General features: G+C 44.4%; 2 protein-coding genes across 4 annotated transcripts; one reads left to right on the top strand and one right to left on the bottom strand.

Annotated features, from left to right (window-relative positions):
- The first annotated feature begins 93 nt into the window (after positions 1–93).
- Positions 94–6,567, top strand: gpr174 (G protein-coupled receptor 174). Of its 3 annotated transcripts, none has more exons than XM_084550197.1 (4): positions 94–773; positions 1,043–1,230; positions 3,976–4,434; positions 5,720–6,567. In XM_084550197.1, the coding sequence occupies exons 3-4, from the start codon at positions 4,240–4,242 to the stop codon at positions 6,500–6,502; spliced, it is 978 nt and encodes a 325-aa protein (XP_084406323.1). In that variant the 5' UTR covers positions 94–773; positions 1,043–1,230; positions 3,976–4,239; the 3' UTR covers positions 6,503–6,567. The 3 variants fall into 3 exon arrangements, with proteins under 3 accessions (XP_084406323.1, XP_084406322.1, XP_084406324.1); XM_084550196.1 differs by having other exon boundaries at positions 3,973–4,434; XM_084550198.1 differs by lacking the exon at positions 94–773 and having other exon boundaries at positions 924–1,230; positions 3,973–4,434.
- A 298-nt stretch (positions 6,568–6,865) lies between these two features.
- LOC311492012 (integral membrane protein 2A-like) lies at positions 6,866–15,320 on the bottom strand. Its single transcript, XM_084550132.1, has 6 exons — positions 14,580–15,320; positions 14,041–14,178; positions 11,497–11,676; positions 11,285–11,395; positions 10,066–10,210; positions 6,866–8,271 (listed from the first exon to the last, which is right to left on the bottom strand). The coding sequence occupies exons 1-6, from the start codon at positions 14,649–14,651 to the stop codon at positions 8,177–8,179; spliced, it is 741 nt and encodes a 246-aa protein (XP_084406258.1). The 5' UTR covers positions 14,652–15,320; the 3' UTR covers positions 6,866–8,176.
- Between the last annotated feature and the right edge of the window lie 8,112 nt (positions 15,321–23,432).

Genomic DNA, 23,432 nt, shown 5'->3' with positions numbered 1-23,432 from the left:
TGGCAGCAGTTGCAGCAGTTCTGAAAACCTGTAACTGCCAGACTCTGAGGTTGGCTTTGACACTGAAATTCAGCCCCCACCTCCTTTCCACCCCGTCGTGCATGTGCGAAACCCAACTGCGCAACTGCACCCGCCGCCCCCTCACCCAATAAACACAGCCCACCTAAAGAAAACTTCCTAGTGTCAGCTTCATCCGCCAAAGTGTATCTTTCTGCCGCTAAACTTAACCGTACAAATTTCTGCTTTTATTTGCAGGTCCTGAAAATTTCACGTACGTGCGAGTGACGTATCTGAAGCCAATCGAGTTTGGTTACTACTAGTATGGATTCTCATATCGAATTAATTCTTATGTCATCGAAAGGACACGTGTAGTGGCCACCCATCATACACGCGGAAAGAAAGTGGCCGTTAGTAAAATAGCAGAAGTCATGGTGTCAAAAATTCTTGTAAACCACACCCCTACATTCACAGGAAGCCCCGTGTGCATTAAAATCCTCAGAACAGCAGAGAGACAGTGAGAGAGAGAGACAGGCAACAGATATATTTGAGGGGGGAGAGAGAAAAAAACGTTGCGATATCAAAACAGGAAATAACAGCAGAGGGGAAAAAAGTGTCAGAGGGAACCAGTACTAGTGAGGCAAAAGAGAGCAAGAGAGGCGGGACAGACGAAGTGGACTGTTGGAGGGGGCAGAAGAGGGAGAAAGAAGTGTGTTGGCTGATGCTTCATCCTTCTGCTTTTTGATGCCGAGGCAGTGTCCGCTTTGAAGACAGAGGTAAGAAGGAACCATCAACGTTAATAAGAGTAAGCCTTTGTGTGTGATTCTGTAACAGCTGGATGCCTTCAGTGTGGAGTCATGCCTCTCAGGGGGAGATCTCGTATGTTTCTCCAGTGTGAGGAATGTCTGTTATGTTGAGGCTGTGTGTGTGTGTGTGTGTGTGTGTGTGTGTGTGTGTGTGTAAGCGAGTGTCAGGGTGTCTGTGTGTTTCTTTACGTCTACATGGACTTTACGGGGCTCACGACATGTTTTGTGCGTTGGAACAGCTCACACATGGTGGCGGGACCCCCGGCGCTCACAGCCAGCGTTTTGGTTGCTCAAACATGAGGCCAGGTGTCACGTCTGAATGGAAAAGCTGTAGCGTGCCGCCGGCCCACAGAGAGATTCATCACGGCAGACAAAATGATGAGTTTCCACTGGTGAGATCGGAGGACTAAAACCACCGGTTCCTAAGGTAAGAGTGCTGCTGATTAATTTTTACACAACCCTAACCGTAACCGTAACCCTAACCCTAGCATGAACTACTCAGCTATCTTTCTTGAAATCAACAAAGTGCTTAGTCAAAACGTGATAATGTGTAGATTTAAAACGACCAGATAATAAAACCACCTCAAACCATAAAACAGAATTGAAACCTTTTTTTAAAAAAAACTCAAATAAATGCAGGAAAGGTGAGATTTAAAGGAGATCACAGAGTCAGCTGACCTGATTTCCTCACGCAGATCATTCCACAGCTGTGGGGCCCTGACTGTGACTGCCCTGTCCCCTTTAGTTTTCGAGAACAAACAGTAGACCACCGCCTGAGGATCTCAAGATATGTATACGGACAAGTACGATGTTAAAAGATCAGTGATACAGCCAAGGGGCGAAGCCATGAAGAGATACTTATTACTTCCAAATCTTAACTAGCTCCAAGTACATATAGACGTGTTTCTGCCACAGGCTGGTTTTGATAGGTCATTGCTGTACATATAATACACCAGTACATACACAGTACAGCTGTCATCAAGCCACAAGGAGGAAATGAGAGTGACTGATTGGTCGTCACCAAGGAGTCCTCTGGGATCATAATGGCGTCTACTAAAGGAGGTACATAACAAGTGCAAAAGTGAGAGCAATGGGGAGAATCACATTAAAACATCAAGACATAGGTCAGAGGTCAGCGAGGCTAAAAGGAAACCCGGGGACTGAGAGTCCTCTGGGAGATGCTTGTGAGTGCTGTGGAGGATAAAGGGCAGATCAGAGATATGAGGAGGAGCCCAGGCTCGACAAAATCCCCTCTTTACGTCCAAAATTCCACCGACTCGCCGCATCTGTGATGGGAAACCGTTCAGTACAACCCTGATACACAGTACTTTACTTGAGCCTTTCCATTTTGTTTGACATAACTTCTTCTGAAGCTCTTACTTTTGCTTTCAGAATTGCTAAACGGCGTGTTGCTAAAAGACTGTGGCTTTTGTGGCTCCTAATCCCTTTAAATAACCGTGTCTAGTCTGGGGCCACTTGTCAAGCTGGTGGTTTCCCGTTTCTGGTGTTCTACACCGTTAATCATCTCAAGCCCCCTCAAATTTATCTCGTGACATTTTGGAGGAGGCAAACCCTTGTATGGAAACCCTGGGGTTGACAGACTTCTTAACTTAGAGTTTATAGAAGCTAAAGTAGTATTAAACTTACTCATATGCGCGTAAGTTTAAACCTACTTTTAGTTTGACCCACTTTGCTGCTAAAACGTCAGAAATTGAACTGTGATTAAGTATTTCTTACACTGCAAGACATTTGTTAAGTAAATGATCTGACTGTTAGTTCCGCCATGAGAGCTGAGGCGGTATGTAGGCAAACATTAAGGCTAAAGGCATAAGTAATTATCACTGTCACCAAGATGTGAGGTCCTTCTTCCCCAGTACTAAAAGAAGTCACATATTGAGTACATTATGAATGAATACATCCTCAGGAGGTGAATGGTTGTCTTTACAGCTGTTCTCACACTAATAGTTAAGTGCTACAGTAATAAAGGTGATGTTGGCTGATGTATAATCTCCACTACTGAGGATAAAATGGCATGGAAGGATTTCCAAAATGCCCTCAAGAAGCAGCAGGTCATGAGCAGTAAGCCTGACTTTCCAGTTTAAACTACGAAATCAATGAAATCATCCGTCTAAAAGTCTCATCCGTGAAACTATGTTCCATTATTAGCTGGGATCTGTTCGGTCCCGGGAAAATCTGACAGTGAAACAGACCCAGACTGGATGAAAAATGATCCACAGCTCACACTGTTGATAAAAACCCACCTACTAATGTGTACACTGGTGGGTGTTACACCCACCAGCTCGATGAGTGTTTGTTTCCATCTAGAAATCAGTGTCAGATGTCATTCCAATGTTGCTGTGATCTACCGTCATTTTGTTCGTCCGCATGTTTCAGAAAAGAAAATGTGGTAAACTTAGTTAGAAAGAAACACACCAGATGAGCAAGTTCTCATCTCTAAGGGTACTGAAGGCAGGTTTGTGGCAGTCTGACTTGTTAACCGCTTCAGTTTCAGTGATTCTTGGCGCCGAGGCATTTCACGCTGCCTTATTACAGGCTCCCCTGAAGCTGGCGAAGGTGTACGTTACGTGGGAGAGTGAAGCAGTGGGTTTTGCATATTTACTGTAAAGGCCGCTGCAAAAGGTTTCGATCGTGCACATTTATTACACCAAGTACTGTTCAAGCGACTCGTATAACAACCCGAGGGCATGGCTCGCAGGTGTGTGTGTGTGTGTGTTTGCATGTGTGAGTGTGAGTGTGTGTGTGTGTGTGTGCGACCGAGCCGACTGCACAATGCGATATCTGTTTGATTGATTTGGTTGTTATTTCTCAGAACCCGGTGGCTCTCTGTGCAACATGCAAAACAGGTACACGAATGTAATTCTATCATGCTTGCAGCGAGACAGAGGCAGATAAGTCTGGCTAGTTTATCTCAGCAGCATCATTAAGGCTCCAGCAGACAACCACATATCTGTCACATGAGCAGTTTAGAGTTTCCTCTTCGTTTGACCGACATGCCTTTAGACCATGGGAGGAAGTCCAGGCAGAGAGAGGACTTCTCGCTAGGAGGTGACAGCGCAGCTAGCAGTCAAACAGACATCTTTCGTTCGTCTTTCTTGACCCATTTGTCCGACTGAGTGTCTTTGAACTGAACCGCGTTTCTCTCTTCCAGCAGAATACTACATCCTCAGGACTGACAGCAGCCCCGAAACACTGACAGTTTACAAGAGCTGGACGCAAACTTAAACTTCACCAGGAGACAATATTCCTCTGTCTGCAGATGAGCAGGCCACAGCATGTGCTCCCTCTCGCCGTAACAGACAGCATGGATCCTCAAACCCACCCGTCACCAGGCTGCCAGCAGCGTTCCTAATACAAGCTTTCTGTGTGCGTGAAACTGTTGGTCCTAACAGCTGACACGGACGTCCCTTGGCTTAAGATGAACGATAGCTGTGACCATGAGGACCAAATAAAGCAGTACCAACACCGTATGTACGCAGTGGTGTACAGTGTGATCTTAGCACCTGGCCTGCTGTGTAATGTGCTGGCTATCTGGGTGTTCAGGATCTATATCAGGGAAACCAAGAAGGCTGTGGTGTTCATGATGAACCTGGCTGTGGCCGACCTGCTGCAGGTAAAAAAAAATCTTTTATCTATATGGTTTTATATTTAGCATTTAACACTTAAAGCCCACTAACCCACTGAGAATCTATCAGCAGACCTGCTTGAGAGGAAATAAGAAGGTGGCAGTAGTCTGTACTTGTCATTTGAAAGGGGTTAAAAAAGCTGAGACAGGAAAGCATTTTTGACGTGCTGATCGGCTGTTAGCAGAAGTCTTTTCAACTTTTCAGTCCAGTCACAGGTGACGTGGCACAGTCGACCTCCGTTTATGCCGGTTCGGTGCGTCCTGATGAAGTTGAAGGAGAAATACCTAGTGTTACTGTTATGCAATTATGCAAACACTGTCAATGCGTGAATCATCTGTATGTGTCTTCACAGATATTGATCTCTGTGTTACACTCTAATCCATGATTTGGACACAGATTTTCAGTGAACTGTGGAGAATCTGAAACTTTTCTTGGCCTGACCGCCAGAGATGGTGAATTCATAGAACCTGAGTTATATCCAGCACTCTTGTTTCCCCATCCACCTTGCTCCCAGTTGCCGTAGGTTGCTCACCTCTTTAGTACATTATCAGCAAGCGATAACAATCACGGTTGGTTTTAAAACACACCGCTAGTGGCTACTGAATACCACCACATCAGGGAATCCTGGTGTGTTGCACGATAAAGATTTAGCTGCCGCTTAATCAGCTTAAACTGTGCGAATTCGTCTGTCAAGAACCTGAATTTAACGGGTATATAAGCTGGTTTCATATATATATACACATACATAGATATAGATATATATAGATAGATATAGACATATATATATATATATATATATATATATATATACACACAATAAATTAAGTACTTCATGAATGCATCTAAAATATTCTCTAATATATTTTCCATCGTTCCCTGATTAAAGGTATTCTGGTATGTTATGAACTATTGCCACTTACTATCAACTGGGAAGTGAAAAGGGAGTTTTTAGCCAAACAAATGCCACTTCATTGTCGTCAGTGTTGCAGATGACAGTTCACCCGCAATTCAGATCACAAGTAGAAGCAGAAATACAAAAATGAATTTAGCTGAAGCCAAAATGAGGCTTCACGGTGACCATCTACCACAAGATTGGATCAAGACAGATTTAACCGAAACTAATGTTGCTGATTCATTTAATATTTTTATGACCAAATAACTTAAAATAACAAAAAAAAAAACAATTGTGTTGTGTTGCTGTTGTTGCTACTATTTGTACGTGGTTCATCTCCTACAACCATCCTAACAGCCTTGACTCTTTCTTTCTTTCAGGTTCTCTCTCTGCCCCTGCGGATCTACTACTACCTGAACGAGACCTGGCCTTTCGGTCATTTTCTCTGCATGATCTGCTTCTACCTGAAGTATGTCAACATGTATGCCTCCATCTACTTCCTGGTGTGCGTCAGTGTGCGCCGCTGTGAACTCATCGTGCGTCCGCTGAATTACAGCTCACCTAAGCGCAAAGGAGACTTGTTCATATGTGGGGTCGGCTGGCTTTTGGTCTGTCTCTGTTGCCTGCCGTTCCCTCTGCTGAGGAACCCCTCTGAACCTCAACAAAACTGTTTCTCAGAGCTGCCCATGACGGCTTTGAGCGCCCCGGCAGCCTGGGCCCTCCTCATCTTAGCAGAGCTGTTCGGCTTCATCACCCCTCTCGTCTTGGTGATGATCAGCGCGTGCATGACAGCCGCGAGCCTCCGGGAGCCGACAGTGGGGGCGATTCCTGACAGAGGGGAGAAGCGGAGGGCACTGAGGATGGTGCTAAGCTGTGCTATTGTCTTTTTATTGTGTTTTGTACCTTACCATGTCACTATGCCCCTGGACTTTATGGTTAAAGCCAATGTCCTGAAAAACTGCAATTTCAGGAAACTTATTCTGCAGTGTCACCCGGTCACACTCTGCCTAGCCAGCCTGAACTGCAGCCTGGACCCTCTCATGTACTATTTCACAACTAATGAATTCTGGAGGCGACTGAGCAAGCCAGAGATACCAGAGAGCATGACTTTTAACAGGCGCCTGTCCTGCATGAGCGGAGGAGCGGACTTAGAGGATGATTAGACCAAACTTTTAACTCTCAACCACTAAACTCTGAAACGAAGTCCGACTACAAAATACAGACAAACCTGGGAAAGTATAAAATGTATAGTTTTTGTCTTCTATTTATTATTCAATAAAACATGTAATTTGTTTTTCTAAATTTGCATTCTCCCGCTGAAGAGTGAGCCGTGTCTGCTTTAAAGAATGAAACGGTCATACGCGCCGGGCAATTACCAGGAAATATAGAACACAGGAAAACCCCTAAACCCGCCTCACTCTTCCACTATTTCCATTTTCACAATAAGCTAATGGCTTGCAGGGGGGGTTAAAAGCAGTCAGTGTTACCTTTGTGTTCGCTGCAAGAACAACCAAGCGGCCAAAGCGTTCGGTAGGTAAAGAAACGCAACTTTATTCAACGACAAAGTGAAGTTCAGTTCAGTAGTTGCACACAACAATGTTTTTTTTTCTAATCTGCAAGTATTCGGTTAAAAAGCTGAGACAGAAACCCATTTTTTTCTTTTTTTTTTTTACAAGCATACTTCCTGTTGATTGTCTTTCTGTACAGGCATCAAGTGGGAAACCACTGAAAATGAAAATGTTTTTTTTTTTTATTTGGCATAAGGCCGATCTTTTTTGTACAAATTTTAAACTTTTATTTGAAGGGACTTAAAAATCAAGGACAGCTGTTTCGAGCCAACAAATTAAGGTGACAAATCAAGATACATAATTTCCTTCTAAACTTATAGTAACATTATCCCAGCTGTCTAAAGCTAAACTCATGTTGCCAGACTAAAACTCATAAACTCCTGACAATCAAGCGCTTTCAAGTCAAATTTGGTGAAAATTCCCTTTAGCTTATTTCTCTCCTTTAGCTCATCCTTCAAGTTCCGAGTCACGAACGAGGTTTCCACACAAAACACATAAACTGGTCATATAGGGTGCTGGACTGTTTACCACCAGTTACACAAATTCATCACACAGCAGGACAACAGATTCCCCCGGGGAGTGGCAGGCCACTCTGGGGGAGATATCTACAAAAGTGGTGTCTGAGATGGCTTGCACACCTCTGTTAGCGTCCGTAAGAGTCAATGACAAGCATGTTACATGTGCACTGTACCTGTAGCAGACATTTCCATGCTGACTTGTGCTATATCACACTATAACATATAGTATATCTCGTTGAAGCGGCTCTACAAACCCTGTAAAAGAGTGGTGACTTCAGGCTGACACAAGACGAGTCCGATATGAATGACTTCTCAGCACCACTAGAATATTTAGTAGAATGACTAACAACTCTCGCCTAGAGATGACTGGGTGTCGTAACACAGCAACATCAATAAGATCAGACTGCAGGAAGCTACAGCAACATAACGGTAACTGACAAAACAAAATGAAACTTAGTAGATCTTAAGTTAGCGGGTTATCAGCACGAGCCTAGCTAGTGAATACTTGAGCAAGAGAGCAATACGGGTTCAGGGGGAATACAGCGAATGAGGGGGAGGAGGAGGGTGGGGTTAGACTTTAACGCTGCAACTCAAATTCACTCAACACTAGATTCAAAGCAGGGGGGGGAGGCAAAAACTGGAGTTTTATACAAAAGAAACTTTCTGCTGAAAGTTGCTCCCTCCTTCGCCCACTCCCACCGACTCTCTCTCTCTCTCTCTTTCTCAGACTCTCTATCACTCTCTCTCTCCATTAGGCCTTGCAGATCCGGGTCTCAGTCACAAACTTGTTCTCAAAGTGGTGGATGGTGAAACATTCATCCACGGAGCGCTTCTGGACGCCTCCACCTGGCGAAGACACAGAAACAGCAGTCCCGTTTAAATGTGCAATACAGTGACATTTAAATTATTCATTCATTCATCCATATTCTGTAACCGCTTGTCCTCTGGTGGGTTGCCTATCTCAGCTGTCATTGTGCGAGAGGCGGGGCACACCTTGGACAGGCTGCCAGTCTATCACAGGGCACATTTAAATTGGAACTTGCTAATAATAAATAATAATTATACATTTTATTTACTTAAAACAGCAATACCTAAAATATCATAAGAATAAATCAGATTTAAAAGTACACGGATACGACTTATAACGACGGAAGTTTTCTTCGACTTGTGTTCCTATTTCTTGGTCGTTAGCTAATCTCACACCTGTGATTTAACAGTCTGAACGTCACTTGATAACTCCGGAAGTTGAAGTATGAATCATATCACAGGGTGACTATCCCATGCCGTGAGAGTCTTAACAGTCCGGGCATTCGGATAGATAGACTGATAAAGTGGCGTAGCCGGCTGTACAGTTTTTTACTAAAATGCCACGGAATCGGAGAAAGCTTGAAACTTGAAACGTCATAAAACACACGCCAATTCATGCTCTGCAAATACTCGCGACACAACCAAAGCAGCTCAAACCACAATCCGAAATGTTTCCCGGTGATGACAGGAAGGAATCTGTTTCCTCTTTCCAGGAAACGTGAGCAGGATGATAAAATAGGAACAGGCTGATAATGATAACAGTAAAAAATAAAATGGAAAACTTACATTTCAGCTCAATTCCAACATTAATAAGCGAGAAAATAGCAAACTTCACCAAAAGTCATAAAGCTTTGAACAACAAGTGTGTCCCAGTCGTGTTCATTAGATTTTGGAGGCCCCTGGAAACATATCGGTTGTTTGCGCTACTTTCAGCGCGTTTACGTGTTTGCCGTTGTATTTGCAGCGCACGTGTCGTCAAATTTATGAGAAGCTTCTCTTCATTTTCTTGTGTTTTGTCTATTTATACACTTTTTCTGAAGCTGTAGCGCGTCAAGTTCCTCAATGGTCGGTTGATCTCTGTGCTAACATTAGCAAGCTACGCTAACTAGCTTCCGCTCTCCGATTTGTAGAGTTATTATTTCAGCTGATAAGAGTGAAGAGACACGAGAACAGTTTTGTTAAAAAAGTACTATTATTACTATTATTATTATTATTATTATTATTATTTAGAAGGTGACATACACCAGTGAGGACCTACGGTTAAGACATGCATGAAACTTAGAGCAGCAATACATAACTATTTCACCTTGTAATAACAATCAAAATAATTTTTTGTGGTACACTGACTTGTGATAGGGATAATGGCACATGCCTCTACTAGCAGTGTGTAACTTGAGGTGTTTGAGAGGTGTTTATAGTGCTTTACGGACATTGTGTCTTCAGCTATCTATGAGAAGAAGTGAGCTCTGAGTACAGAAATCATGGCAGAGGCAAAAGACGTCAGAACAAAGAAACAAACGAAAAGAGCCCAGCGAGAAGCTGGACAAGAGATGGCAGGAAGAGGCTTAGCTGTCCTGCTAGGTCCTGCGTTAGGTCCTGTTGCCTTTATTTTAGCTTTGTCTTTAGATATACCATGACATGGGTGACTGAGAACCCTCACAGACGTAGGTCCTGATGTCTGGCTGTGTTTACAAGTTTCTGATCATAAGCCAAAGTCAGACCATTTGCAGGTAAAAAGTGAGCTGCACTCCGAAACTGTTGGAGAGCCTATTTTAAAAAAACAAACACTACCACTACTTTAAACGAACTTTTATGCGTTTGGCACATGCAAACCTGGCAGGCTGGCACGACGTTGCATTCTGTAGGTGTCCTTCCCATCACACAGGCGGCGGATATAGAAGCCCAGAGGCTTGACGTCATCAATGCGCTCCGTCACCACCAGGTCCTCGTGCACCAGGTAGCTGCGGTACGAGCCGGACTGGAGGAAACAGAAAAAGGGAAGGATATTGCACAGCCATCTTCTTTTACACTACACCGAGTCTCTCCCTCTAGAGAGAAGCAGTTCAGGAGACACGACATCAGTTGAGCGTGGAAATGTGGGACGGAGTTTGTGAAGTTTGGTAATGAATCATTACCAGACTTCTGCATTTGAAAACACTTTTGCGCCTGATAATGCTGATAATGAAATTTGCTCATTGCACCACCTCCCACCAACAACACGAAATACTGAACCACATACCACAGTATATAACTTCATAAAAAAGGAGAAATTAATAGTTTTGTAAACTAACTAAACCCTCAGTGCTTACGTGCAACTGTCTACATACATTAAAAAACTAATTTTCACTCGTAAATAATTCTTGGAAGAAGTACCTTAACGTTGAACTAACCTGTGGCATGTGGCCATGTTTACAGTCATCTGTTTATAACCAAATTTCCATTTAATTCAAAGCAGCTCTGTGCGCAAGTGAGCCGCACAGAGCTGCTAGTGAAGCGAGTCAGACTGAAAGACGTGTGCGGTACAAACACTCGCTGGCTATTTATGAGTGTGCTGACGATGCACACATTATCTACAATGCAATGAAGGAAAGAGAAAGGAGACCCACTGACAACTGAAAACCACAAACAATGGAAACCATTCTGGTGTCTCTTTGTGACATCTTAAATGACGGCAGCTTCACTGCAGGTTGATTCAAACCCATCATTGTATCGTTTCCTGTTAGTGTGAAATGGACCAGTGGCTTTGGAGCACAGCTTTAGTCTTGTTTATTTTAAGACTGTGAGGAAAACATAACTTTTCATGCCACACATGTAAAAACAGGAAAAGGAAAACATTTCCAGGTGCTGGAATTATTTACTTAAATGAGAGGCATGACAGATTTGCACAGGATTAAAGATCAGAGAGTCTCTGGGATTATTATAAATCTCTGAATTTCCCCAGGTAACATGCCTGAGCTCAAGCGAGAGTGCTCTGTGTAGTTTTCCGTCTGTCACGCCGGGTCTCATGAGATCCTTTTAGCACTCTGGTGACACTTAACTGGACGCTACTCACCATCAGCTGTGAGAAGAGGTCAACGAGGTCCTGAGGGGGCAGCACCACCGAGGTGTTCAGAGGAATCACAAAGCAGGTCCTCAGAGTCAGGTCCAGATACGCCGTTAGCTTCTACTCACAGACAGATCAATGGGAAACGGTTGAAACCACGTTAACCAGGAGCAGCCATGACACAAGTCTGAACGTGGCGATCCACAGCTCTCCGTGCTCACCCTGCTGAAGTCATGGAGGATGTAAGCGGGGTCTCCGGGTCTGAAGCGGGGAGGGGGGACGCTGATGACGGCCATGTTGTCGGAGATCTCCACCTCCTCCTCCACCCGAGGCAGGTAGTAGGGCTGGCTCTCTCCTCCGGCGGACACGTCGCTGAACTGCATGGCGCCGTGGTACAGCCTCTGGTGAGGGATCACACAAGAGAGAGCAAATGAGCGACTTTTCAAGACGTTGGGTCAGTTGACAAAAAAAAATAAAAATATCTTGGAGCTAGTTATGACAATTGCATGGTGGTTTGCCACTTTTTTCACATCTGCTTTCAACTGCAAGAGGAGTCATACTGCAACATTTGGTCACACACATGAGCAAAATCAAGAAAAGACACGTGTCTCTCAGCACACGTGTGCTTCGAGAGATACAGCCAGGGGTTTCTCTGTATGCGTGGGCAAAAAAAAAAAAAACGCAGGTGCCCATTTGTGTAAGTTGAGAGGCACCGAAATGCTGCAGCTGCATCTGCTCTGATGTTCAACCCGTTTAAGAAACTCTGCAGCAGCTGTGGAGCCTGAGTCTGCCAGGGGGAGCCAAAGCGCATGTTCAGGACTTGGATACAGGACAGATTTTCAGTCATGACACATAAATGCAAGAATTACTCTATAAAAGGAAAAATTAATTGATCCTAACGTTGTATTAAAAACCAGAGGGCAGAGAACCGTCTTCCAAAATACAAATACAATTTTGTTGCTTTGTGTTTTGATGTAAATTCTTAGCAATGTGTACTCTGTGGATCTTTTAAAGTATGCATTGTATGTATTGTTTTATGGCATGTCATTAATTCTTTGTCTCTCTCTATCTTCCGTCCCAAGACTCTCTCCGGCCTCGAGCAGATGTCCTCTCTGTCTGAGCTGGGCCCCGCTAAAGATTTTTTTCCTGTTAAAATAAAGCTTTTCCAAGAAAACGTCACCTTAGTGCTTGCTGTGGGAATTCAGTAAAGTTTTCAAAGTCAATTTTGATTGTTACTGACATTATATAAAAGAAGCTATGTTGAATGGAGACAAGACACTTTAAGGTAAACAACTGTCCTCACTCTAACTGTTGCTCAAAGCAGCAGCTTCCTCTGATGAAATCTCCTCTTCAAAGTTGAAACTCAGATGAACGAAGCAGTTTTATGCACTGTATCACCAGTTCAAAAAGGCATTTTGGGTTTCGCTTCATTCCCAGCGGGTCCCACAGTGCGGCGAACGCGAGACCGTCCCGCTGACAACACAGCAAAATGCAAAAAAAAAAAAAGGTGAAGTCTGCACTTTCTCTGAAGAGTCAGCACTATTGTTCCCAGCCAAGTCGAGAGTGTGCCATCAGCAGGCGCAAACAGCCTTCATAATTCTACCCAAACTCAAATAGCACTCCCCCTCCTCTCCTACTTGTTAAAGTAATTAAAGGGCGGCATTTTATCTCGTTTCACTTGAGTCATGAAAAATGTGTCGGAGGAAAACGCGGAAGGAAATGGTTTATCTGGAAGGATACAAACCTGAAACTATTATTTGACTAGAAATTGCAGTTGAATATATTATGATTGCTGCTGGTTGTAAATCAACTGTCTTATCATCTCAACATTTCTATTATATGTTTTATATTTGGTGGTGAAGATAGTCTGTTTAATGAAAGTGCTGTCAGGTGCAGACTGATTGTAAATCCGTCTCTGTGTTTACTACTCTATAGACGCAGATGATGTCACGTATCAAAGGCCACTGATTATTGCAGCGTAACTTAACCACCAGAGCACCCAGTTTTTTTGACCTACTTTCAAGTACCGCGGTGTTAAAATTTCAATTAGCCTTTACATTAAAACCACCAACCACAGGGCCGTGGTCCAGTTCTGACGCTCACATGCCTGTGCTTTAGGCGGCTTCAGGCCTTAGCATGACTGGTCTGTGGCTATGCAGCCCCATACAAAAGGTGATATGACACCTTTCTATAAGAGCAAATGTCGGCTACAGTGTTTCGTCTGCCGGATCAGACCACACGGGCCGGCCTTCAGCCTGCAGATGCATCGATGAGCCTTGGCCGCGGCCAAAAGCCAAAAGCGCAGGCATGTGAGCATCGGAACTGGACCAACGATGCATCACGTTTTCTTTTGCATCATACGGCCGGCCGGGTGCATGTGCATCACTTATCAGGGGAACACATGACACCAGGATGCAGGGAGCAGCCCTTGCCGTTGCCGTGGGGCTGTGCTCGGTCTGCAACAATGTTTAGGCTGCGACCCTGACCCTGGTTCGCTGCTTTTCATTCTTTGGACCACCTTTGATATGTGTACCACTGCAGACCAGGGAACACCCCACAAAAACTTTGAGGACAAAATGTTCCCTTTGCTGCCTAAAATATGCCACCCACTGACACCATGACAACCACAAAACCAGTGTTTAATTGACTTGCTGATCTATGTGTGTATCCTATGACCTCTGTGTATTCTGATATTGTCTGAAAGGTATAGTATTCTGAAATGATATGTAATACCAATTTGATTACTTGTATGCACAAACACGCACCTTCGGGGTGAAATACCGATAGAGACATGCTCCCCCCACGATGAGCCCACTGAGGATGAAGGCGATGCCGAGCAGCGTGAGCAGACAGCGACCTGTGGAGCCCTCGGAGCCCGCTGGAGCAGAGGCCAGCTCAGGATCCTGAACACATAGACGCACACAATAAAGTCAGCACTTATAATAATATTAATAATAATATTTAATCATGCACTGTCTATGAATATCAACGTATATTAAGCTGTTGATGCTGCAATCCTTGTAATCCCACTCAGTTTATGTCCTCTGCAGAACAGCTGTGCAGAAGATGGGCGGTCCCGCCGCGTCCTGCATGAGGTGCAGCATGAATCCACGCGTTTTGCAAAAAATCACTGCATACATATACATATCAATTTGCAACGCGCAGAATAATCTGTAACGAATAGAAATCTCCACATCCGAGAGCTCCGGGGTGTCGGTTTGACCGCTTGCGGCCGGTGCAGGCCTGCTACCAGGCTGAAACCGGATGGACACCAAAACCGCGCATCTCGAGTCCGTTAACTCACCTTCACCGCAGCTGGCACCTCTTTGCCCAGCGCCTTCTGCGCCAGAGCGGAGTTAAAAGCGATCTTCACCATGCTGGAGAGGGAACGTCTGCTCCGGGTTTGTTGTGCAGGCAGAAAATGGTAGAGAGTCGGCGCCGGACTGCAGGCTCGGCTTATTCTCCGCAGCTCAAGCTCTGTGACGCACTTTGCAACCTCGGCTTTTATCTAGCGCTTCCGGTGGCCGGCGGGGATTAAGATGACGACCAAAGGAGAAGCTCGAAAATCTAAACTGAAACTCAGGTTATGTACTATAAACAGACAGCAGACGCCTGTCCTAATTTAGACGGCTGCTAGTACCGGTTTCTGACCACTGAAATCTTTTACAGCTTCCAGTTTCTTCTCTTGAGAGTTTGTGCAGTGTTGGCACCATCTAGTGGCGGCAGGTGGGAACTAACATCCACCAGGAAACATCAGCATCCATTCATTATACTGAAGCAAACCCCACAAGACATAACCGGATGTACTTTAATACCAGTACATAACATAAAACGACTCAACCCTGCACATGCTGCACTGTAATGTAATGAAAATTATATCTGGAGTGTATAATGTAGCTTATTCATCTCCATGAATATTCCCCTCAGTACACAGACTCTGTAAATATATACCCTCCAGGACGCAGGCTACTACCAGCCAGTGTGTCTGCCCACTCACACTGACACACAGTGCACAGCGTTCACTGCACCATGTGGAAACCGAGGCCAGTGCCAAGTCTCTACAGTGCGTCTGACACATACCCTCAGTCCTCTCTCTGTCTCTGGCCTGTGGTGGTCTTGTGCTTCCTCTGCTTTCACTCTCCTCCAGTTAGACTTGTACGTATGAGTAAATAAACACTTAAGTGCTGCACCAGCGCTGTAATTCCACGCAGCTCGGTGGCATCTCTCCAGCCCTCTGCACTGCAACTGTACCATATGCATCTCCCACTCGCACAAACACACACATTTAAGCACGCACGCACTCTGCAGGGCTATGATATTTCCTCTGTTAAACAGACAGATTGGACCGGTAATCACCACTGAAAGGTACATAAACAGAGCAGCTGATTTCTGTACCTAGCCCCCCCTCCCCGTGCCCCCTCAACACCGACTCAGCCTGAAAATCCTAAGTGGTCCTGAAGGCTTGTTTATGGGCTCGTCTTACGCTGTGTTTGATCTGAAAGCTTGCCCACACATGAGTGCGTGGACACACGCTGCAAGAGAGAGGGCGAGCCAGCATTAGCAGTAATAGCTGAGATGATAAACAAAAGACTTAGATTTAATCCTGAGGGCTTCTCAGCATCACACACAACAGAGAGAGAGACAGGAAAAAAAGCAGAGGAGAGAGCGAGGGAGGGAGCGGCTGTACTCTTGTTCCAGGAGGAAACAAGGGATGATTGGGGGGGAGACGCTTGGAAGCAGGTGGGGGGTGAAATAGAGTGATTCAGGGAGAGAGTGAAGTGATGACTGGGAACAATACAGAGAGAGAGTTACTGGGAGAGGCAGAGCAATCTGCAGCTTCTGATGCTTGAGTGAGTTTTCCGAGGAGCTGATTAACGGCAGATTAAACCCGCCGTCCATCCAGTTTACATCTCAAACTTTCTAACACGCTTGCTAGGATTTCTGTGCCTCTCAGACTGGAAAGAGCGAAAACACACACGAACGGACACCCATGTTTGCTGCGCGCAGGCACACGGAGGCAGGGTGCGTCGTAATGGTAAATGGCAGGCCTGTATGACGGCGTCTGAATGCCAATGTTTTCCTGTGGTCTGCAGCGAAAGTCCAATAAAAGCAATAAAAATACACAGGCGACACACTCGTGCACGTGTGTGCGCACATGCACGCACTCGTTGCCTGCAGCGTCAGCAAACTGTGAAAAGTCTGCAGGGGCATAGCTGGCTTCATAAAGTGTGAGAAAAGAGGAGCTCTTGTGCATGACATCACCCGCTCCCCGGCCAACAAATATGAACACACGTACAGGCCCACACCTCGTAGATTTGTCATCAATTTCAATACCAGACATGTGAAACCGCAAGTGACAAATGACTTTGTCCCTTTTCGCTGCTCCCAAATCCTACATATAGCGCGCACACACACACACACACACACACACACACAAAGGGAAAGAGAGAGAGAGCTCCAAACTGCTATGGTAACAGCTGGCCACAGCGTTGCGTTGAACCAAAAATTTAGACACTGCTCAGTGCTTCATAACGTCACTGACATGTCTTCAAGTGGATCCACCATAATCACCATGTGCCTCAAGTGAGAGAACATTTAGTGGTCAAACAGAGAGCGAGAGCAGAGGGACACGGAGGAACGGAGGAGTAGATCTCTTGGGCAGACCTGTGATGATGCTTCAAAGGCCCTTTCAGATCCTCCCCCTCCTCTCAAAATCAGCGTGCATCACACTCTCGTGATCCTTGCCCCGCCACACACACACTTCTGGCAATCGCACATGGCTTCGAGACAAGGGTGACAAATGATTCTTTCCTGCGAGTATCAGCTTCTAAAGCTACCTTCGCTCTCTCGTAGCACGGCCTGTCTTGCGCTCTTCATCCGCTCAGCTTGGCTCACCTCAGGGAAATGTAATGATTTCATGGTGAAGGAGGTCTGCTGGGTTAGTTTTTTTGGGGGGTAACATCACAGTAAAGATCAGGATCAGGTTGCACCAGCTATTCATAAGTGAACTTTTTAGATTCTTATGCTGAATTAAAAATGGGGTTGTATTTACCGTGGCCATCAAAAAGTCTGTAGCTCTAATCCTATATGAACAGCATTCTCTTGTGATACTCTCAATCTCATACTGTAAGTGGAACTTTTCAGTAAGGTCATTACATGTTTGGAATTTTTATTGTACTGTAACTGAGTTTTCTTCCCTATTATGGAAAACATCTGAGTGAACTGTTCATTTCCACACAGCCATTGTGCCTTCGCATTTGTCTAAATTTAGACAACCACAAATTTCTAACTAACTGTTGCTAACCTCTGTGGTTTCTAGACATCAGCAGTTACAGCTTTGTCTACAGGACTTCCCACGTCCTAACCACAAGCTCCACGAGGTCCAGTGTGAGGCAGCATTAATCAGACCTAGCTAGTTACTAGCTAGCTAGAGTTAGCTTAAACCTTTTAAGGAGTGTCCTAGCTAAATATAAAATAACAACCATAAGGTCTATAGTCGCAACCCGTAGCATTAGCCTAGCATTAGCATAATTACATTTTAGACTATGATTTGTTTTCATTTATATATGCATGCATGAGGAAAGTTGTTTTCTGGAATCTGGAGTTACACCGTTGGGAGCCGATTATGCTTCGGCAAAGATCTGCCAGGCCAATCAAATTATTTGGGTGGGCTTTATGTGACGATGGGCTGAAGAGTCTCCACATCATCTGAGCACCTTGGTGTCAGTTTTGTTGACAAAAAAAAGGGACTTGATTGGTTGTAGGACTATCCAGTTGCATTCAGATGTATTTTTTGTCTATTCTAAATCCATATGGGATGTGACCTGTCTCATGTTCTGATAAGAACCAAGTCTACCAGGCTACCTCTTTATTCCTAAAAGCTAATGCAAGCTAATGATAGCTTTTTCTGTTAGCTTCGCCATATAACAGTTACACTAGGCACAAGCTACCATCAAATGATGTTGCGTTTGACATGTTCGCAAGTTAACTCCATATCGACAGCCCCCTCTTGTGGTATTCACAGACTCTTAACTGGAGATTTTCAGAGAGGTCAGAGTTCACGAGGTGTGATGTGTTTACTGATGTTTTCAGAAATGATGGAAGTGAATGTTAGATTAATATTTTTCTAATAAATTAAGGTGTTTTCTTCACTTTTTTACAAAATGTCTGATGGAAATGTCGATATTATCAGTTGCCTCCTTCTTTCATTACGTCTTCATTTCCTACATTAAGTTAGTCACTTGTTAGCTTGCCAACTGTTAGCCTTAGTAACTAGCAGCTAGGAGCTCAATGTCTCTATTTGAAGGCAGCATTTATAACAATTTTGTGGGAAATTTGTGTAGTGCAACCAGTTTCAATTTAGTGGTAGATAAACTTCCACGTACTCTTTAAGTTATGGCTAGAAATGTACAAGAAGCTGGTAATACGCATGATGAATGGCTGTTTTGTACCCATTTATCCATCTTGTCTGCCTGCACCTAAGAGAAAAAACAATGACGAGATGATGGGATAAGGGATAAGGAAAATGTGGGTCAGACGTGCAACTAAAGGTAAACAACTGGCACAGGTAAGAAGAGGAAAGTGGAAGAATCAGACAGAAGAATGGAGGGATGGAAACGAACGATTGTCTGTTATGTTCCCGGGGCTTAAACTCTGGGGAAATTACCTCATCATGAGGCTGCTCCAGAGCACCTCAGCCATGTTGACTTTTCATTGGTAGAGCACACACACACACACACACACACACACACACATACACACCCTTCGCTGAATGGTAGCCAATAGCATCATGGCCTGGCCGAATCATTTCCAGATTCTGTGACGTCACCTTTGGTCAGGTTCACAGGAGAAGCAGAAAGAAAGACACATGCACATACACACACACACACACCTAGAGCACCTTTCCATCGAAGGGCAAACAAACCGCTCTGTATTTTTTCTTCAATTATGACACAGAGGTCGTTTCGAGGCTTTTTATTCCAGCGCCTTTACTGAACTCGGAGACAAACCGTCCTCACATCACGCTGTGGTTACACCAGAGGAATGACAGACTTAAACTCTTGTGGCTGAATGCCACAAGGCTATAGTCCCCGCTGGACTCTAAAATGCCCCTAATAAGGTTTTAGTAGTCTGCGGAGGTTAGGAAAGAGGCCGCTGCAAGGCCGTTGCTTTATATCCTAAGATGACAGGGAAAATGTAGAGGGAGGAGTGACACTGGTTTCCCTCGTGTGCCAGCCACCACCGACCATTTCAACAGACCAATTTGTGGTTGAAAGTAAACGGTGGACGGACTGTGAAGCTCCCAGGTGTCAGTATGCTTAGTGTCAATGAGTCGGTCAGAAGTGCTGAGTAAGCACCCAGCCGGCAAACTCCGATAATAGCAGTAAATAGCCAGTAAACTCCAATAATAGCAGTAAATAGCCAGTAAACTCCAATAATAGCAGTAAATAGCCAGTAAACTCCGGCCGGCCTTAGGCAGATTGATCCCTCCATATGAGTTGGGTTCTGCTCAAGGTTTCTTCCTGTTAAAAGGGAGTTTTTCCTGGCCACCGTCGCCTTCAGGCTTGCTCTGGGGGTTTCAGACCGGATGTTGTAAAGTGTCTTGAGATAATGTGTACCGTTATTGAGGCTATATAAATAAATTGAATAATAACTGAATAATAAACTCATGGATAGGCCCTTTGCCAATCACCAAACCATAAAGCCTTAATGACTAATTTATTGACCACACACACATTGCCAGTGTTTGTAACCTAGTCTCCATACAAATGTTGTTCAAAATCTTCTTTTCATTTTACAGGTTTTTACGTTTTGCCTCTTTGCCAAACACTTATCTTAAGACTTATCATTTGATGGTGACTATTGGTGTTATTACGGGTTAAAGTTTTAAACATCATGAATGCATCTGCTTCTGCAGGAGGGATGGTTTCATATGACCCATGATAACTAAAGGCATCATTGTGTACGAGTGTAGTGATGATATGTTTGTGGGTTTATGTGTGTGTGTGTTGGTCTGTGTGTGTGTGTGTGGGATATAAGAGTAAGCTGCCACAGCTGATGACCTCCCTGGCACCACCCCAGTTTCTCATCATGTCAAAGTTCACCATGCTAGAAAGAAGACAAATGTGATGTGATACACTGTGGATGAAACTGATAGCCCATGTGTGTGTGTGTGTGTCTGATTGTCTGGAAGGACTTTCCTGCGTTTCAGAAGTCTAAGCCCTGGTCAGGATGTAGTTATGGAGCGCTAATTTGAGAGCTGTCTGATTGCGGGCTTTCTGTGGGCCCCTACCAAACACACACACACACACACACAGACACACACACACACTCTTTATCAGTCATTAATCTATCAGGTGTCATTAACGGTGGAGGATGGGCTGATTGGAACCAGAGGGAGACAGAATGATGTCACACAAACACATTTCACCGCCAGAGCTCTCGTGTGTCTCCACGTCTCCCTTTCATCCTCATCATCACCACACACACCCAGACACAGCTTCTTACATGTGACTGACACATAGACAGATGAAAGTGCAAAAGCAGGCCTACAAGGGGAGCACTTACTGGGGCTGCCTCGCTCTTCTCCAACGTCTGAGCCGCAGCAAATCGGCTTCTATAAAAAAACGGATCAGTGGCGAGCCTGGAGACATGATTGAAAAGCTCCGACTGCAACAATAATGGGAAAGGAATTCTGTGTGAAGACGAATGCGTGTTTATAATGAATGAGCCCGCGTGAAGAAGGATGGAGGGATTGTTTGTCCTGCCCCAGCCTGTCGCTGTTTCTACCCCCTCACACAACATAAAGCACAAAAGTGTACACACACAACACACACACGACACGGCTATCTTTGGAGGAAGAGCTATTGTTTAGCAGTGACAGTAATCCCTTAAAGAGGTGCTGTGTTTCCAGGCTGAGAATGGATCTCTTTATTAACACTGACTGAGGCTCATTATCTATAAATACAGGCGGGAGCCACTAATAAATCATTTCTCATGGCCCTGATAGAGCCCTAACCACAAGGCATTAAGGCATCGTGAATGCAAACCACACGTTGGCAGGCGGGCTCTTTATGTGTGTGTGTGTGTGTGTGTGTGTGTGTGTGTGTGTGTGTGTGTGTGTGTGTGTGTGAGAGAGTGAGAGTGAGAGTGTGTGTGAGTTACAGTACACTGTGCTTTGGCAGGAGGGATGATGGGGCAAGAACTGGGCTTTTGATTGAAATAGCATGTTGTCTTTTGAGTTCCCCCTTTTGGCAGAGCTTAAATTATAGTTTCTCTACAGGCCCGCAGAAAGTCTCCTGGGGTGGGAATAAAGTCAGAAAAGAAAAAAAAAAAAAAAGGTTTTCTATAAATGTGAGGACATTCTGGATATGACTGAAGGGATTTTCTAGTGAGTTTTGGCTTCAGTGCTGCAGCAACAGGATTAATTAGTCTCTCCAGCTTCCACACATCGGTGTCAAAACCTTGTACGTGACTTTTCATGCCCGCAGGTGTTGTGTCACACAGTATCACTGGTGAAGGCACTCAGTGGAATTACAAGGGGCCTAGCTTAGTCTCCAACAGGTTTACGTCTCACTTGTTGATAAGTTAATGTGCCTTGGCAGTTTCAAACTTGGGATTCAAACCAATGTGCCATGTTGGCTTAAAATGAGATAGGTCATTGGTTGTAATTACTGTAATTAGACAATTTATCCACAGGATGATTCTGATAAGAGAATCCGACTTAACTGTTAACACAAAATAAAACAATCTAATAAGATAAGCATGTGTTTATGTGCTCAAAAATATTCACCAGAATTTAACTTTTTGTCATGTGGTTCTTTCTTCATTATGACCACCTGCCTAATATTGTGTACGTCTCCCTTGTGCCTCCAAAACAGTTGTTCATCAGAGAATGGACATGGACTTTCTGAGGGTGTCCTGTGGTGTCTGGCAACAGAATGTTGTTATTGGAAGCTTTTGGGTCCTATGAGGGGAGGGGCCTCTGTGGATCATCCCACAGATACTTGATCAGTTTGGGATCTAGTGAATTTGGAGGCCAGGTCAGCACCTTCATGGTTTTTTTTTTGTTTTTTTGTGTGTGTGCCTGGCTGCCATCAACAAGTGTCATTGCTATGGGGTGGGAGTGTCTGGTCTGGTCTAGGTGGGTGGTACATGTCGGCCAATGAATGCCAGATCCAAAAGTTTCCCAGCAGAACATTGTATTGTCACAAGATGGTCAATGTTATTTACTTCTCCTGTCAGTGGTTTTAACGTTGTGGCTGATCAGTGTATACCAGAAGAAGTTTATCCCCAACTTCACCGGCAACACTGAATTCATTCACATGGACTCCAGCTTAGTTCATATTTTCAAACACCTGCACTTGATGCTATACCACATGTGGGTAAACATCTACAGAAAAAAAAATGGATTTAAATCCAACCAGAGAGAAACGATGATATGAAGGTATTAATATTTTCCTACTGAACCGATTAACAGGGGTTTACATCAACCCTCCCAATCCAGCAGAAAGATTCCTTTGAGTGGGTCAGATCAGGCCACTCGGTTCTGATTGAGCTGATTACATGAGGCCTCTTTATTCTGGCTAGGCCAGATTAGTAGCATAATAATACTGGTATCCATGTGAATGTAGCCCATGTTGTGTTTGTAGCTTATTTAAAGCACAAAACAAATATAGCACAGTAACACTATGGGTCATTGTAGCACCACAAAGTAGAATGAAATGAGCAAAGCCCATGAAAAGACCAAAATAATCCTGACAAGTACTGACGATGTGCCCATAGTCTGATAGATTTTGGTCCTCTGTGCCGTAGAACACAACAAACACAACAGTCCTGCACTGAATCTCCCTTCACGATTGTTCTAATGTTCAGTTTGGAGGTGGTAATTCAACTGTGCGATCTTTCTGGAGGATGTAGGTTGCGGTGCTGTCAACCTGGACTGAATTAAAGTCTTTCTGTTATTTAGCCTCGCCCACTGACTAAGATGGGGTTGTCAAAATAATAAAAACATGTTTCAGTACAACACACTACAATACAATGGTCCTACAAACCCCAACCTCCAAAATGAAAACAAAGTTGGATAAACAGTTCCCTCGGTTATTTGAAACAAATGCTGAATACCATAATATTCAGGAAGATAAGATTTGGTTCAGGC

This window comes from Chelon labrosus (assembly GCF_963514085.1).
Source record: "Chelon labrosus genome assembly, chromosome: 8".
Classification (NCBI taxonomy): domain Eukaryota; kingdom Metazoa; phylum Chordata; class Actinopteri; order Mugiliformes; family Mugilidae; genus Chelon; species Chelon labrosus.
Note: the sequence above shows the minus strand (reverse complement) of the source record. Positions and strands in the feature narration are given on the sequence as shown.

Excerpts from the sequence above, each read along its gene's own strand:
- gpr174 (XM_084550197.1), top strand. The coding sequence starts at position 4,240 with ATGAACGATAGCTGTGACCATGAGGACCAAATAAAGCAGTACCAACAC. Across the intron at positions 4,435-5,719 it reads CTGTGGCCGACCTGCTGCAG|GTTCTCTCTCTGCCCCTGCG; the intron begins GTAAAAAAAAAT and ends TCTTTCTTTCAG.
- LOC311492012 (XM_084550132.1), bottom strand. The coding sequence starts at position 14,651 with ATGGTGAAGATCGCTTTTAACTCCGCTCTGGCGCAGAAGGCGCTGGGC. Across the intron at positions 14,179-14,579 it reads AGGTGCCAGCTGCGGTGAAG|GATCCTGAGCTGGCCTCTGC; the intron begins GTGAGTTAACGG and ends CTATGTGTTCAG. Across the intron at positions 11,396-11,496 it reads TCCTCCATGACTTCAGCAGG|AAGCTAACGGCGTATCTGGA; the intron begins GTGAGCACGGAG and ends GTCTGTGAGTAG.